This window comes from Tachypleus tridentatus, chromosome 6 (genome assembly GCF_004210375.1).
Source record: "Tachypleus tridentatus isolate NWPU-2018 chromosome 6, ASM421037v1, whole genome shotgun sequence".
Taxonomy (NCBI): domain Eukaryota; kingdom Metazoa; phylum Arthropoda; class Merostomata; order Xiphosura; family Limulidae; genus Tachypleus; species Tachypleus tridentatus.
Genome location: NC_134830.1, coordinates 111,903,938 through 111,922,727, shown reverse-complemented (window position 1 = coordinate 111,922,727; position 18,790 = coordinate 111,903,938). Strand labels below are relative to the sequence as shown.

Here is an 18,790-nt window from a genome sequence, read left to right as displayed (position 1 = left end):
AGTTGCTTACACTAGTCTAGCACCTTTAACATTAAGGACAGCTAGCAGTAGACCTCGAGTAGTTTTGCATGAAATTCAACAAGCAAGTAAACATTTATTGCATTTATCTTCTTTGTTAAAGGTCTTCCTTTTGTTGCTTTTATTATTTAATTCTGTCATGGCATTTGCTACATTTTCGATTATAATTAAAATGATTTATTTTTACTATGTATTTAATTCTTTAACTGTAGTGTATTTTTTATATGTTAAGTAAAATTTGTAAAAGGTTTTTCTTTTCAGTTATATCTGAACTTGTAATGTTTCCTTTCAATGTTGATCTGTTCTCAAGGTTTTGTGTTACTTCGTTATGCGTTCCCTTCTGTTTCAAAATATGGTTAAATGACGTACAATCAAGAGGAATAGTTGAATAAAGGCGATTTTGGGGTTTAATAAAAGTTCTCTCCTGGAGGCAGGACTTTTGCTGATGCTGTAAAAGTCTATGACTTCCTTCTAATTTTGGCCAGTGACGCAAGAAGCAGAAATGCTAATATCTGATGCAACTAGGCCGTTGAAACAGATTCTTCTCCTGAAGATCAACCTCAGTGCAAGATAATCATAAACAAGTGAAAGACGTTATCGAAATGTGGTACCTGTTGATCCTGAGACTGAATATTATGGTCTGTACAGAACTCCCATTTTTTTACTAGCTGCAATAAGTTCGCCACAACTCTGCTCAAAGTTACAAAAAAAATAGGAGTTATCTCTCCAGCAAGTAAGATCGCATGCAAGCACCTAATGGTGAGAACAATTATCCATGGGGCAGTAGAAAGTCTATCTAAGCCGAAGGTTATCGTGTCAGGGCAACCTCGAATCACAGGAAAACCTGTAGTTGAATAGGCTGGGGGCTGATGCAGAGAGCAACTAATTGTTCTGCCACACTGGATCAGGGACTGACTATTCGTCTAAGGAATTCCTACTATCCCGTACCTACAATGCTGATGACATCCCGACCGCCGAGTGTTTGTATGGGAGAGCCTATGACTATAACCAAGTATCCCAAGATAGAATCAAAGTAAATTATGCCCCCAAATCCTTGAGAACGTTGGTAAATGTCCAATACTCAGAAGAGGTTTCTTTTCAATACCTGAAAACTCTAATACATATTACATAAAGAAAAAAGTTACTTCTACTAGATCAAGTAACTTTTTTTAAAAATTGATCAGGCCTATTAATATTATCTATCAGACTGTTTAAACTCAACATTCTTTATATTGCAGGTAACACCGACTTGACACATAGCAACTAGTAACTTGTCATTTTTGTTCAAGCATGGAGGTCTTAACCTCATGATACCATATAAAATATGATTAAAGACACTAGGTGTTGACCTCCTTGCACAACGTGCAGCATTACAGCCATACTACCCATGGGCAGAACAAGTTTGATCTTAATATAATAGCAAGTAACAAAAGCAGTTAGGACAACATCAATTGGCCCGGCATGGCCAAGCGTGTTAAGGCGTTCAACTCGTAATCCGAGGGTCGCGGGGTCGCGTCCGAGTCGCGCCAAACATGCTCGCCCTCCCAGCCGTAGAGGTGTTATAATGTGACGGTTAATTCCACTATTCGTTGGTAAAAGAGTAGCCCAAGAGTTGGCGGTGGGTGGTGATAACTAGCTGCCTTCCATTTAGTGTTACACTGCTAAATTATGGACGGCTAGCGCAGGTAGCCCTCGAGTAGCTTTACGCGAAATTCAAAAAAACAAAACAACAAACTGTAAAACACACAATACTTTAATATCATCTGCAAATTTAACTAATTTATTGACTATTCCTTCATTTATTTTATTAATGAAATAAAAAAGGATAAAAGTCCTAAGACTGAACCATGATGTATTCCACTTGTGACATTAGTCCAGTTTGACTGAACTCCATTTGTAACAACCTTCTGCTTTCTTCCATCCAGCCACCCTTTCGCCTCATTTGCTAACTTATTCTAACACCTATAGAGATAATCTCTTACAAGAATTTTTTGTAGCACCTTGTCGAATGCTTTCTGAAAGTCAAGATACATCAAATCTACACTCTTACCTTCATCTACATATGCAATAACCTTTTCGAAGAATATTAAAAGATTAGTATGGCAAAAGTTTTCCTTAAATGAAACCACGTTGACTATCCAATAAGGTCTTAAACTTAGTAAAAAGACCTGGCAAAGCAACTTTTAACAAACTTTCCTAAACTTTCTCACAATTGATATAAGACTAATGGGTGTATAATTACTAGGACGATTTTTATAACCTCTCTTGCAAAGAGGAGTTGCATTAGCTAAGTTCCAATCCTCTGGTACCTCCCCACCATTCAAGGACTGAGAAAAAATAATAGTAAATGGCTCACGAATCCAATCTTTAACATTCTTCAAAACCCTTCGGAAAATATTATGTGGCCCATGAGTCTTATCGTTTTTTAAACTTTCCAAAAATTTTCTTATCAGCTCAGAATTAATGCAGCCAATTTGATTTCGTTTCTATCATATTTATTAACTGTTCAGGATGTAGAATATGCTTAAATTTTTATTAAAGTGTAAAACATTTCAAACTGTAAAAATAACAGATATATGCCACTTTGTGTAATAAAACATTTTTTTCATAGTTAAAGATGGTAACATATTCGTCTTCGTTGCAGTCTTTGAACAGTGTTTCAAATAATAATTTTTTTGTCATGAGAATATTAGTTTGCCACCTATTGACAAATATATACATATATTCTTCATTGTAAACAAAACATTAAAATATTAAAAGGCTTCTTAGGTTCACGTTATCCATTTAATCATAATTAATTTTTACTGGAGATATTAAAAAACTAATACTGCATTATTAATCGACTGAACATGAAATTACGAACAGTATACACAGATAGAAAACTAGAAATATAGTACCATTGCTTGATATTGGTAAGTGAAGGCTAAATTGCAATTGTTTTTAAGTAACTTCTAGGACTAAGCTTACTTTTTTTGTGAGACTGGAGCCATACTATTGCTATTAATAAGTAATAGTAACAATCAACAATAAAGATAATTTTGTAAAATTAGATCAGAGTAATGCTACTGTCGCAGCTGTTCAATTAACAATATAATAATACATAGTGGAGTTAAAACCATTAACCAATAATCTAAAATAAATTTAGTTTGGAGACGGCTTGACATTGAGTGGGTAATAAATTTGTGGAAAAAAAAGTTTAGCATAAAACAAATGTTAAACATTTCGATGAGGTTTTACAATAATCACAAAACTTTGTTGAAACATTTTATACTTGTTTCTATGTTAATATTTTCATAAAGTTTTCTTCATTACCCATTCAACTTCAAGTTAAAAGTTCAAACTCTCTCCAATCTTTATTAGTCTCAACTTCGAAGTAGAGTTATTGTCATCATATTCAAATTGTAAAGTGTAATAAGTGCTTTATTTTTTACATGTCACTGTTATTGTCAAGATAGTTGTGATGTGAGGTAAAATAAAGTGTAATCCAGGTTGCTATGTGCTTCTGATCAAAAGCATCTTGCAATAAAGTTGTGATCATGTAGTAAATAATTTTGTTTTTCAAATTAGCTGTAATTATAGTAAGTGTAAGGTAATGCATTTTGGCTGTAGTGATTTGGATGGCATGTTTAAAATGGACAAGAACCAAACCAGTAGTATTACTGAAGAAAAACATTTTTGACATAGTGATAGATAAGTCACACAAGCCATAAGACAGTGCTGTGTCACTAGTAGTAGTAGTAGTAAAACTAACAGAATTTAAACATGTTTATAAACATATTGATTACAAATCAAAAGAGGTTATTATCTCTATACGTGTCACTGGTTGAGTCTTGCTTTGGATATTGTGTACAGTTCTGGCCTCCTTATCATAATATCTGAGAAAGTATTTTGATTTTTTGGAAGATGTTTGTAAGAGAGCTACTAGTAAAATTCCTGAGACAATAGGAGTTATATTAGAGAGAGAGGTTTTCTTGTGTTGATTGAGAAAAGAATAGTAAGGTTTGATCTTAAGTGTACTGGATTATTTAGTGAAGGACCTAACTTGTGAAAGATAGGCTAGGCACAGGTTAAAATGGTTTTACTTTTCTGACACTAACAGAATGGCTTATTTGTTTATTGAATATGTTGCTATCAGTCACAGTGAAGGCCAGAACTTTACAAGAGTGTAAGAGGTAAATTGATGCCATCACTGGATCTAACTTTCAAATCTCTTAGAGCAAGAAAAGGAAGTAGAATGTGAAGTTCTTCTGAAGGTGAATGGGTGATCCAGTCCAAATATAGAAATTGTTTCAATCTGATCATCTCATAAATTTTGTGTTTTATGAAATTTCTGCACTTGTGCATTAAATTTGTTATCTAGTTAACCACGGGTCCTTCATTTTTAACATTTTTTATTTTTGTAGCACTTCCTAGAAAACAAATATTGAGCAATAAGCAAAAAGTCAAAGTCTAGTAAACCATGATGAAGCATATCAAACTTAATATATGGAGCATTTTGCAGAACCAACATAGTTGTGGTTATATTTTGAACATGTAAATTTATAATGATTTTTGGAAAATAATCTTTAAATTTAAAGTAACTACTTGAATGAATTATTGGCTTAAAAACAATTCCAAATTGAGATTGAGAATAAATCTTACAATTTAAAACAGTTTTAATAATTTGCTTTAATTTTAAAGTATGTTTCCCTGTATAAGGCAAAATATAATACACTTTTTATAGTTCATTTGTTAATTTCAGTGGTGTATAGAGCCTCTGAATATTTCTTAATAGTATTATCAATAACATAAAAAAGAAAATGTTTTTATAATAATTTTTTATATTAATCATCTCTTCTTTTATTCCAGAAAGATGTATATTGTAGGCCTGAGGTATTAAAATGTGCATTAAGTTGTTAAATTTTAGGAAACTGTCAAAGCAAATGTTGGTGTATGGTAACAATGATATTCAAACAGTCTTCCTAAGTTATCTATTTTTTCTATCCAGATATGGTAGAGTCAATGTATTTAGTTCTTTGAGAGCATGTTCTTGTATAAAACTGAGGGTATCATGAGAATGAAAAAGTAAAATCTGGGTTTGGCCAGTAAGAAATACTTTCAGCTTTTTGGAAACTGTCTGCTGAGATTAAAGTTAAATAACTCCTCATATTTTTCATATACATTTTGAATTTAAAGATAATTTAAATATTGTAACTTTTTAAATTATTCTGGTTATATTTCACTTATGCTTGGGTTTGGCCATTGTAGGAATGAAAACATCTTGTAAGAGTGCCACATAAACATTAAATCATTTAGTTACATTTTTGTCAAATTGTTACAAATAGTGAGAAGAAATTACACTCATTTAAAGCAAAGAATGGTAAAAAGTGGTTATTTTCTCATTTTGTCACAAAAGTAATTGGCATAAACCTTTACTGGTTTATTTATAATCCAAGTAAATAGCTTCTTGGATGTAAATACCAGTAATAAGTGATTCCATTTAGAATATTTCTCTTGCCCAAGAAAACTTTCATTTTGTTATTTTGAAATTTTCTTGTTGACACCAGAATAGATTAATGATTGTCATATTTGATTTTGAGTCACAGAAAAATCATTAACATTGTAATTATTTACATTACTGCTAGAGTTCACAGAGAGAAAGAGTAATTTTATCTGATTTTTTTATTTATTAGTTCTTTCCATACAAAAAAGTAATAATAATAAATAATTTAAAGGTAAAAAATGGATTTTAATGCTTGTGTATCATACAAAATATAAAGATATTTTTAGTATCTTAAAAGTTTCTAATAGAAACTTCATTATAGGGTAAAGAAACATTGTTGGAATGTTAAATAACTTTTTCATCTCCATAGCCTAAAAGAGTTGTGGAAATATGACATCTATCCACCCTTCTATAGACATCTTTTTTTCCACACTATAACTATAAAAGCAGATTTTAATCAAATCATGGTCACTTTCTTTGGAGCTGGAGAAGAACCTATTTATACTGGGACTCAAAAGTCTAAGGTCAAGGTAACTGTTTCAAAAAAATAGAAGTCTGCTTTTTGTGTAAAAGAAAACATACCCACAAATGCATACACATACATATACTGTTCAACAATATTAAACCTAAAAATAACCTAGTAGTTAGAGGAGGGTTTAGTCATTTTACTTATGATTTTTATAAAGAAGGAGAAAAGATCCAGTTGATCAGTTACCAAAAAGTGGAGATAAACTTTTTTTGAAAGATCATAGAAAATACTGAGACTAAAAATCCTATTCTTATTGAGAGTTACTTTAATATGTACAGTAGTATTAAGATACTGCATGTAGATTCATGTGAAGTTAGCAGAAAATTTAAAAATTGACTTTTTGGTGTAAATTAGATGGTAGTGACAAACAGACTTCTTTTTAGCTGCAGTGATTTGTCTAATAAAACTAAACCTAATTATTAAATCCAATTGTCTTTACTCTTTATATAATAAAACTATTAAAGATTTTCACAGTGTGTGTTAGATATTGCATAATTTATTGAAAATATGTTTACTCCAGTCACAGAGAAACATAGTACGATGTCAGCTTTTACTGTTTGGAAAGAAGTGTTATGATTACACTAGATTTTCTCTTTGCAAAGATTGAAATAATGTATAAGGTGGAGACTGGAGTATTGTAAGATATTATACCAAAAAACCTCTACTTACAAGCATTTTGAATTTTTTTCAAATAATCATCAACATGAAAGTCATAAAAAATAATAACTTTTATATATATAAAAATCATCATAAACTTTTAAGTGGAAAGCTGTCAATACCAATATTAATATTCTACAGTGTAGACTGAAAGGAGCATAATAAACACACTGGTACTCAGAAAACTATAAATCAAACAAGTTAAACCTTAGTGTACAAGTTCATATTTTAGCAGCATGTCATAACAGTCAAACTTGTAATTCCTTTCCAGGGTTTCCCACTTAGTTGAAGCTAGTTGTAATGAAACAGAAGTTCTGTTTTTGTAAATGCATTAGCAACATAATGGTGTGACATATTGTTAGACTGTTATTAGTCAGTGTCTAGTAATTCTTAACAAAGTTATTAAATCAAGGAGTTATTCAGCAATCAACATTTTTTCTTGAGAAATAAAGAATAATGAGTATTAACTTGCTGTAACTTTTTAAAGCATTTTTATCCCAAGTAACACTACTTATGTTTGTAGCTTGAATTATGTATGTAAGCAGTATATTAATTCTTTCTCTACAGGTTTGGTATAATACACAAGTTTCTACACATTTGTACACATAAGTATTTGCTACAGTATCAGAAAATCTGATAGACTTTTATTAAAGATTACAAGTACTTTGTGTACAAAAAATACATATTTTTTAATGAAATATTTTTACTAAAAATTTGTTTATGAAAATACAGTATTTTTCATTACATTTTAGGTTATTTTATATACTGTTACTATGTGGGTTCTGTCACTTGACCTACATCGTGACCATCATAAAAATATCAGGAAGTAAATATAAATTATGCTTTTTTTGTGCTAGAATGATTACATATTATAACACAAAAATACAAATGTTTAGTCTAAGTAGCTTAAGTCTTATAATGCTATATATTTACATGTATTTTGAGACAGATGCATAAAATACATCCTGTAAACATATATTCATATTTTGTCATGTGCACTTGTATTCTCTTGTTCTTTTTCAGTAACCAGATGCCATAAAGCAAAATGTTTTCCCAAGGTAAGCCAAGTTCCAAGAATCTGTTTTTAGAGCAGACTAAAGCTGCTAGAGAAGAAAGGGCCCAGGAAAGGAAACGAGAAAAAGCTGTCTCTGTGATTCAGGTAACTGTGAAAATTAATTTTCTTTTAGCCAAAATATTATAAATGGGTGCATAGAGAAAATCAAGATGATTAAACTTAGTAACTAAACTATCATATAATAATAATATGACTATCATTAAAATAAGTATATATGCTACTTACACCTGTTTAAATATTTTATATCTTGTAATATATAACTTCAGATTATTTATTCAGATAAATTCAGAAGTGTTAACTTCTGCACCACCAAGAGCCATTACCTGATGCACAACTATCATGGAATTCATGCACATGCCACAAGTCTTAAACTCACACCCCTTCATGTGTCTGTGTGTATTGCATCAGCCTATGACATAATCATCATAATGCTATAGCTTTCCACCAGTAAGAGAATGACACGACCTATATGCTCAGTAATCCCTACTTGTGTTTAGGTGTGATTTTTTTATGTGCTTTTTGAGCTACCTGTCACTTTCATTGGCTGCTACTCTTTTTTTTCACCTTTTACAAAAAAACAAACAAACAAACATAGCACCTAATGTGGTTCTGCTTTTCCACCTGACTCAAACTTCCTTTACTTAATTGTAGTAGTCCAATGCATTGTCTTTTGGTGAAAACCAACTCCACATGATTGTTCTTAGTGGCAATGATCCACACATATGCTGTAGTATTCTTTCCTCTGTATATCCCCTCTGTTTTTCTTATGGAATATGAGAGAACCTGCACTTATCCACTTCTGAACCTCTGGGATTGTTGATATGTGAAGTTTTTTTTCTATGAGTGGATCCTTCCCACTTGGTAAAAAACTAGTTCGATCCACTTGTTTCAGATGTGAAACTGGAATGTTGTTTGGATGTGTAGCACAGAACATCCCCAGACAGTTCCTGGTGGATATGCCCAGCTGGATGGGAATTGGATTTGCCTTGGGATGCAGGTTAGGGTTATTCCTTCTACCATCTGTTGTTTATTATTCCCAGTTTGACAAAGGATATGGTCTAGTGTTCCATCTAAGCTGTACAGCCATACAACAACCAATCAAATGCCATGTATTTAATTATTTCAGCCATGCACATCCTCAGTCTCAACACACTGATGGCCTTAATGACTGTGAAAGATAATAAGCCTAAAGCCCAAATAACCAACTGGAAATATTGCAAAGTGGTCTAATGATTCAGTTGAGTTTATACTCTAAACATACCCCACCACCCACCTAGAAAAAAAAATGGTAGTGCACATCTGCACATTTACTTGATACTGGTGCACATTAAAAAAAATCATTCCATGCATGGATTGAAAAAATTAGAGGAAACATTGGTGTGTTCTACCAGATACTGCTCCACTGGGAAACTCCTGATCTTGTGGAAGTCTCATCTTATAGACTTTATATTTTTGCCACTATTTTAAAAAGGAACCAATCTCTATAATAGATCAGCACCACCCCCTCCACCATCTTCATGGTGTAGAGAGGTAATTAATATTTTTGAACTTAATATTTTCCTTCCTTGAAAATGTATTTTAGATATATATTTACTTCTCTACATCACCTCCCACCCTTTCTCCCTGCCTCTATAATCTTTTATTTACCTTATCAAGAATGAGCCAGTAATGTCATGTGTTGGTGCTCATGGAAATTACACATAGAGGTTATGTCACCCTCTGACTGATAAAGAGCTACAGCATTTAAATAATTACATCATAGGTTGGCATAATACACATAGACACCTTTTGGGGTGGGAATTTGTTAAAGGCTTGTTGCTTGGCCAGGAATTTCCACTGCAGTTGCATGTGAGGTAATACCTCTTAGTGGTGCAAAGAGGAAAATATCTATCTGAAATACTTTTTTAGGTAAGAAAAATATTAACATTTTGTCATTGGGTATTTAATGACCTTCGTATCTCTGCTTATTTGTTTCTGTAACGTAAATTGTTATCATTAACAAGTTTTAAGTTTAAGATGTTGTATTGGGTTGGACAGCATCCATGGCTGTAAATATTTTATGTTTGGCATTTCAGTTTCTGCAGAACAATAGAATTTTATGTAGTTAGTTTTTTTATTGATTTATGCGAGTAACAATAATGGGAATTTCCTATTTTATGTTCTAAATGCTACTGTAAGAACATGGAAGTATAAATCAACTAGAAATATGTTTCCCTCATTTGTGTTACTTATCCACCACTTAAACAACATAAATGAATAACTTTTTTAATTTTCATAAAATTAATCAAGGGAACTAAATTATTTCAAGGTTTATGTTAATATTCATCAAAAATATTTTTCATTCATTAGTTGTTTCCAGATGTTGGATAAGGCCACTTTGAACTTATCCAGTTTGGTTTTAAAAATAAAACAAACCAATAACTAATAAACCAAAAATAAACAACACTACAGTTTTTGCTAACTTGAATTAGTTATCAGTTATGGAGTATTAATCTGGTACTTGCAGGCTGCACCTTAACCTGTTAAGGGAGAAAGTATTGTACGTTTTCATGCACATGCTATATATAAACCTTTTTAATTGATAACACCATGAATCAATGAGAAGGATTTGAGCAAAAGCATGATTTATCTAGATACTATGTATGTGAAAAATAGAAAATCAAAATGAGTAGTTGAATATGAAAGTAATATTTAGGTAGGAGATTATCAAGAAATGGACACACAAGCTCCACAAAACTTTCCTATTATAAATGATGTAGAAAAGCTAAATGGAACAATTCTATTCTGAAGGGAAACTAAAAGCAGATTTATACATCAACAGGTTTATGATTATAAATTAAATCTTGACTAACTTGGCTACTAAAAACATTTTTGGCTAATAACTTCCACCTAAAACTCACAAAATTTCTAAAAAAGTTTCGTAGTGTAAACCCAGGATTATGATCTCATACCAAAGTACACTCAACAGGAAGTTTATTATTTATAGATCAACTGAAAACTGTTGGGTGAACACAGTTTACTGATACCAAAGTACACTCAACAGGAAGTTTATTATTTATAGATCAACTGAAAACTGTTGGGTGAACACAGTTTACTGATCTTTTTCTATTTAAAATGTATACATAAGTTAGAATATATGTGTTGATATTTGGTTTATTCACACAGGCACATGTACGTGGTTTTATTGCTAGGCAGAAACTGAAAAATGAGTTGAGGAAAAATTTTGATGAAATTTTTAAGAAGATTGAAGAAGATGAACAACCGCAGTTGGCCCCCGGTAACTGTTCTTTATCTTTGTTACAGAACTTTTATCCCTAATATTTAATTATTTAACATACATACTATAATAAATAGATAATTCTCCTGTAGATGGTTGAACTTAAAACTTTGTAATTGGATTCTATCAAAATAATATTAATTCTGGGATTGTAATTATATTCATACAGTATATAATATCAGTATAAAGGTGATTGTGCATGTATATATATTTAGTATTACTAAAATGTGATACTCATTTTTTGTTTAAGCAGTAAATGTAAATCATTGTATCATATGACAGTATGTCTGGAACTTATAATGAGACTGCATTATCTCCAAGAAAAATTAGTAATAATTAGAACTGGACAATTAATTTTATTAATTTATATAATTGATTACCTTGATTAATGCCACATAAAATAATCAGTTAATTAGAATTACTGTGGAACTGATTACTGTAAAAAATAGCCAACTAATGAAAATTAGTGTTTCCAATTATTATTCATTATAGTTATTCCAACAACCCATTATTATTTTTTCATTATCTCAATTTTTCCATCTTTGGGTGTGCATTGTCTGGTGATTATGAGGTTGCCTTATGATTTGAGGATATTGGATTTAATTCTTGTTGCCACTAACTTGCTTGCCCTTTCTGCCACAGTGGCATTATATTTGTTTTTACACCAAAACTAATTAATCTACATTGCATTCTTAATATTGAACTTCCAAATAAAGGGAAAGTAACTAGTTAATGGCAATGACTGCCAAGTTTTGAACTGCTTTAGTGTTAAAATAATTTAAATTTACTGTTTCTTTAATTGTTATTTTTCTTATTTATAATTGCATAACTGCATTTTTTAATGATGAATAAGTTGTAAGATCAGTCCCACATTGTAATTTGTTTAACTTTATACTTTAGTGTTAGATAAAACTATAAATCACTTTTCTACATTGTGTATGTGTTATGTTGTAACACCATATCTCTTAGTTTTCTAAATTTGTATTCTGATGCAAGTTATGACAGGCACTGGCACATCTCAAATCCAAAACTTTCTGATAAAGAAGCAAATTCTTGCAAACCAGTATTCTTTATCTGCTTAGTCATGCCAGCTTTTTGACAATATGATACATTACAGTTGTAATTGAACTAACTGATTTTCAATAAACAACAACAAATCAACAAATTAATATAGCATCAAAATGTGCAAATATCAACCACTTTATTAATACAAGAAAACAAATCATGGCATTTCAGTTTTTTTCCACATTGTACTATATAGAATAATATTTTAAAAACATATTATCTGATTATGTACTATAAATATATATATATAGGCTACTGTTGCAATATATCCTTAATAAGACCTAAAAATAATGGCAGCTACTTTCTGTGGTGGCTAGGATGAGCTGGCTGCTCATCATGTGGAAGGCTTTCATTTAACCCACTTACTATCTTGGCCATTTTGTGTCTTTTTCAACTCAAATATCTGTTGAGCTCTGCCTTCTCTTTCATGACTTAATTAAAAGGAATTTTAGTTCACCATGCTTGTGAGGTACTATTGCTTTTGAGGATTTGAACTTCCATAACATCATTGGTTCCCCTCAGATGCACCCATTTACAATCCTTTCAGAAGGAATTTCGTTGATCAAGATCCTCTTTCAATCTCATTTCCTTTACTCCTTTTCTTTGCCCCTCGGTGTGGATTCCTGTACATGGTAAGGGTACCTCCAAGGAAGGCTCTGTTCTTTCAGTTTACCTTCTCTGGGATCTAAACATCCACCCACATATTTGCTGTGCGAGGCAACCCATGAAGGGGAGGAGAAGATCCTGGTGGTTGAGGGGGTACAACCCTAACACACCACTTTGGTCTTGAAATCCTGTAGATAGGCTGCTTTGGGGTGGCCCCCTGGGGTCAGTCAGTTGGTCCACTCAGGCTACAATCAACCAAGTACCAGTGTTTGATGTTCTCAACAGGTGTTGTGGATGTTGTATCTGATGCTGGTGTTTGGGGTGCTCACAAAACCCTGGTGTTGCTGCAGTGTCCTTGTTTGACATTGTAGTGCATCCCCTCGTAGGGCTCAATGGTGGGTGGGGTCAGTGGGTGCTGAAATTTCCCTTTCTTTATTAAGGATACTCCAATTAAAAATCTTATTAAAATAGTGAAAGAACAGTCTATAGGTAAATGACCACATCTTGAAGATTCTGAGCAACAATCCTCATCATCTGTGCCACTTGTTGTCTTTCATTTTCTTATATTGCATTCTCTTTTAGACAAATCTTTAGGGCAAATGTCTCCCTTTTTCATTCAGAAGGGACTAGAGGGACTTGATGGATCTCCAAAGTTAGTAAAGAAGCTTCGATCTGGTGACATATTGGTGGAAACATCAACATCTCAACACAGTGAACTCCTCTTGCATTCAAAGGCAATTAGGGATATATTTATTGAGGTTACCCATCATACTTTGACTTCATCATGAGGAGTTATTGTTAAGAGGGATTTGAAGAACATCCCAGAATCAGAGATTCTCACTGGTTTCTCCACCCGAGGAGTTTCTGCAGTGAGGCGTATATCTACTCACAAAGATGGAATTATGGTGCTGACCAGTGTCCTCATTCTCACATTTACATCACCATGTCTCCCTGCCACCATCAAGACAAGTTATCTTAATTGCAGAGTATGGACATACATTCCAAACCCTCTCCAATGTTTCCAGTGTCAGCAGTTTGGTCACTCGAAGACGTCGTGTCCTGGTTCCTTGACGTGTGCTCGTTGTGGTGGCAAGGACCATGATGCCCGTGAGTGTGAAACAGACCCTCATTGCATCAATTGCAATAGCTTTCATCCATCCTACTTTCTTTCTTGCCCTAAGTGTTGGAAGAAAAAGAGGTGCAGCATTTGAAAACGATTCACAATTTTACTTATCCTGAGGCTCGAAAATTGCTGTCCACTATCTCATCTCGGGTGTATGCTACTGCACTTCATTCCACAACTACAGTGGGACTGCAGACAGATCTCTCTATGCCTCCAAAAGAATAATTCTCCAAATAAACGAAAAGTCTTTTGACCTCCATGGTTAAAAACGTTGATGAATCAACTTCAACACCTATCTCTGTTCTTTACATACATTCCAACAAACCCCAAGATCCACATCCTTTGGTTCCAGGTACAGGCATTTCCTCAGATACATCTTCTTCTCCCACCCCAAGATGCAAAACAATGATTCATTCACGTCCTCAGTCACTTGAATCCCCTTCCAACAGCAAAGACCTGCCTAATCAACCTAGGGTAGGATCCATGGAGGTTGATAGACTTCCTTCGAATAAGGACAGTAAGGAAAAAAGACTTGGTCGTAAGCAGGAGGGTTCTCCACCCAATTTGCCTATACATAAATAGAAATGGCCACCCTGATACAATGGAACTGTCAAGGTTTACGTTCTAATCTGGATGACATCAAAACACTGATTGCTTCCTACCATCCTGTATGTCTTTCCTTACAGGAAACATTTCTGAAACCTGCCAACATAGTCACCTTTCAGTGGTTTTCTTTGTACAGAAATGACAGGTTGTGTGATGGATGAGTGCATGGAGGGGGGGGCACTGTTGGTTGATCAGCATGTGCCCACCCTGTCTTTGCTACTCAATACACCCTTGGAGGCCATAGCCATCCGTGTTTCCTTTGGTCATACCATCACTGTTTGTTCTTTCTACCTGTCACCTGGAAAGACATGTGATCAATCAGACCTTAATGCTCTCATTGAACAGTTGCCATCTCCCTTTCTCTTCCTAGGGACTTTAATGGACATCATCCCCTCTGGCAAAGTGCTAATATTGATAGGAGGGGTCACTCTGTAGAGCGTATGCTCTCTGATCACAATCTTTCTCTTTTCAATACTGGTTCTTCTACTTATTTACACGCACCTAGTCAGTCTTTTACTGCTGTTGATCTCTCAGTTTGCAAGTTATGTAATGTTAGCCAGACACAACTGGAAGGTCATTGTAGTAAAAATAATTAATATATATAAGTATACAAGGTTATGAGACTGAAGCTATTTATACTAAAGATTTGTATTTTAATATTATAACCTGTAGTTATTCTAGAATGAAAAAAGCATAATATATATTTATTTTCTAATTTTTTTATGGTGGTTACAAGGTTGATCAAACCAACAGACCTCACATAGTTGTTGTAGAGAGAATAAGACACTGACAGACACTTAGCTGTGGTAGAGAAAATAACAGGCAAAATATAGTCTTACTGAAAACAAACATTTGAAATTTATTTAGGAAGTTTTAGAGATTACACAAATAATATTTGAATTTTTTTTTGATGAAGAATGGTATTTAATCATAACACTTCACACTGAGACTAGTAATAAAACACTTAATATTTTTACAAGCAAATCTTTAGTAAAAATACTTCATTACAAAATCTGATTTTTTTTTTGTGTACAGAAGTCAATCAAATTTTGTGAGATATACATACACTGCATCACAAGTTACAGCATAAATACTTTACATGTACAAATGCATATAGGAACTCGTGTATGTTTTACCAAGCCCATCCCAAAATAGTTAATGAGCTTTATTATTCATTGGAAACCTTACAAATAAATTGTTTTAAAAAATGTAAATGATTAATAATCCAAACAATTACTGAATCAAAAGATTCCACTAGTTACCCAGTTCTGATAACAGTACTTGTGATTCAGTATGATGCATTATTTCTACATTAGAAGAAGGAGCTTAACAGTACATAGCCTGAAGGTATGCAAGAGTAGTTCCTGGTTCAAAAGTTAATCATAGTGACAGGATTACAATGTACAATCTGAATGTAATGAATACCATCCTATATTAAAAGTTTTTGTATATGCTTCAGTACTTATAAAAACAGCACGAACTGTTTTATATATATATTACAGTCAGCCTCCACTTATTATGTTAAGTAAATTATTGAATGAAACAAGTAAGTTGCCAACCTATTCACAAAACTCTAGCCATAATCTTTTTTTCTAAATATGTATTGTTTGGCTCTATGTTTTTATATGGAACCATGTGTTATTATATGCTCTGTATTATATTACTGTAAGTCATATAACTGCCATGTTTTTAAGCTGTTCTTATAACTGTTGTTTCTCTTCCTCAAGCTCTAGAAATGAATGAAGTCATTCAAGGATTTATGTTTGTCTTGCATCCATCTGATGACAAGGAAGTAAGTTGATGTTTGCACACTGCTTACAAAAATAAAAAGAACAAATTGTACTATGTCACTGTCATTTACTAGAGAAGAAAAAGAACATCATTAACAGATAACTTAGAAATAACAATTTTAGTTATAGTTTGTAATTAGAGCTATAGCAGTTTTACTACTTTTATACACTTATATAGTCATCAGTGTGATATACTATGTTGCTTTAATGTGTGTACATATATTAGTTGGTAATATAGCACTTATTTGTCAGCAAAAGACTATATGTAAAACTCATACAGGGAAATGTTTATTGATATGAAGATATCTGCTATGTATATTTGTAACTGGATATACTTATTTAACAAGTTTTTGATGTAGTTTCATGTGTTTTTTTATTGTTGTTACTAAAACCTAGAAAATGTTAATAAAAGATAAAATATTTTACAAAAACACATTTCAAAGTTTTATCATCTAATTCCATAACTATAAGTGAAATCTTTTCTTCAACTTACAAGATCAACAACTATTTTGTGGATCTAATAGTTTATAGTCTATATATTTCAAGTTGGCTCACAACCTATTAATAATCTCTCAAAATTCACATTCTTAATCAAACATCAGTTTCAGAGCAATGCATACATGTTTCTCAGACTAGATCCTCTTAGAAAAACTGCAGACTTTTGATTTTTTTTTCATGTAAATTTCTTTTCAACTTTTTCTGGACTGAGGGGGGGGGTGTCATTGATATCCCATAATTTTTCTTCTCTCATTAGAAATACTTGAAAAGCTTGCACAAAAATTGTAAAAAAATTGACTAAATATTATCCTGTTTTGGTTTGTTTTAAATATCATATTTTTAATATAGGTTTTCTGTTATTTTTTATGTTGTGAAATTTCCAACATTTTTACAGTGTGTCGAAAAAATTAAAAACATACTTCCTTTAATGTTAAAATGTAATTTTTTTTAACTGTTGGTTATATATGCCAGTCAATTCCAACTTAATTTCAGTTTATTAACTTGTTTTTATATATGTTATTTTTCCAATTGTAGTTACCACTTCAGGCTATAAAATCTAAAATAAGAAAAAAACAAAAACATCAGAAATTGAAAGAAAAAAAACAGTAGCTTAGTATTTTATCTTTCTGTTCAAACTAGTTCATAATAATATTCCTAATCAAGATTAATAGATATTTAATAGAATAATAGATATACTTTGTATTCAGTAGATTATAAGTTGAATTTATTTATGCATGTCAGTGGAATATTTTGACATCACCTGTTACACTCTCTAAATGTAACTAAAATGACAGATGTTTTGTCATTAGAAGAAAATGTCAATGGCTTTTAAACATTTACAGGAACAAAAAGAGCACCTAAAGAAACTAAAATATTTCAGTTTTTTATTTGTATTCAAGTCTTCCTAACTTCCCATTGTATCCAGTTCTTCTGTACATGAGCTACATATATACTGTTTTTTCGTCTCATAAAATCATAAATTGCTTCTCACTCTATTTGCTCTACATTGATGTAAATACTTTATAATATGCACTCTGTCCTTAGTATTTATACTCTGTCTGTAGCTATTTTCAAAGCTGAGCTTCATATTAGTTGTTCAGTACATATCCTGTGGCATCTTTTTTAAAAAGGTTGCAGTGTAAACCTGTAATAATAATATCAGGTAAATCATTACAGAAACAAGACTTGGATGATTAAATTCTCATTAGATATTAACTTATTAGTAAATAAAAACCTATGCTTTGCAATAGGTAGAAAAATTCTAAAATATTTGTGTATTTGTGTGTTTTGTGGCAAGTTTCTCTGAAGGTGTACAAAAGTGTAAGTTTTCACATTTTTTAAAATTAAATCAAATAAAAGTTACAAAATGACAAATAGCAATTCTTCAAATACTTTTGAGTTAAAAATTATTGAAATTTAGTTAGATTTATTATTTTTACTTAAGTTGTGGAATATGATATGTAGTTATGGTCTCACCATTCAAAAGATGGTCTGTGGTTTGGAAAGGATTGATTAATGCCTAAACATAGTATGTCACATTAGATAAAAGAAAGTGTGATGCACTCTTATTGGTGGAGGATTGTCACATGATGATTTGCATGCAAGACGTATTTGAATGAGTTAGTTTCAGATGGGTGAAAGCTTCAAGGCTTATGGCATGTGCAAAGAAATTTTCCACATATAGGGCAACACTGAACCAGAATAGCTATTTATATGAGCCGAGATAAAAACATATTGGAAGTACATTTTCAGTATAGGAAGATTATAACTTTTGTGTATTCTATACTACTTTGTTGTTAAAAGTGCACTTCTTTCTACTTTCTGAGTTTTCATTCATGGACTTGTTTCTTCTCTACTTCATATTTTGATTCAGGGGCAAATTTTATATATTATATTCTATTGTTATTGAATCTTCTGTGAAGTATTTTTGCTTAATGTTTTAAAATATAACAGTTTCGGATGTCTATGTCAACACACATCCTCAACTGCAACTTTTAAAAATTGATTTTGTTTAATGTTAATTTTTATTTATTTTTTGGCTTAATATCAAATTCTAAGGTGATA

The 18,790-nt window shown here is 32.1% G+C and overlaps 1 protein-coding gene across 5 annotated transcripts in view; it reads left to right on the top strand.

Moving 5' to 3' along the window:
* Positions 1-2,729: 2,729 nt before the first annotated feature.
* The window catches only part of LOC143253314 (ubiquitin-protein ligase E3B), a 65,186-nt gene continuing 49,125 nt past the window's right edge, over positions 2,730-18,790 (top strand). For 4 of the 5 annotated variants that reach the window (XR_013029501.1, XR_013029502.1, XR_013029499.1 and 1 more), the window contains exons 1-4: positions 2,732-2,930; positions 7,710-7,845; positions 10,927-11,038; positions 16,166-16,230. Coding sequence is in view for 1 of the 5 variants with exons in the window: in XM_076506988.1 (XP_076363103.1) it covers positions 7,732-7,845; positions 10,927-11,038; positions 16,166-16,230 (291 nt within the window). In the remaining 4 variants the exon portion in view is untranslated. Of the gene's footprint in view, positions 2,931-7,709; positions 7,846-10,926; positions 11,039-16,165; positions 16,231-18,790 lie in introns of all 5 variants that reach the window. The other variant, XR_013029500.1, reaches the window with a different exon arrangement.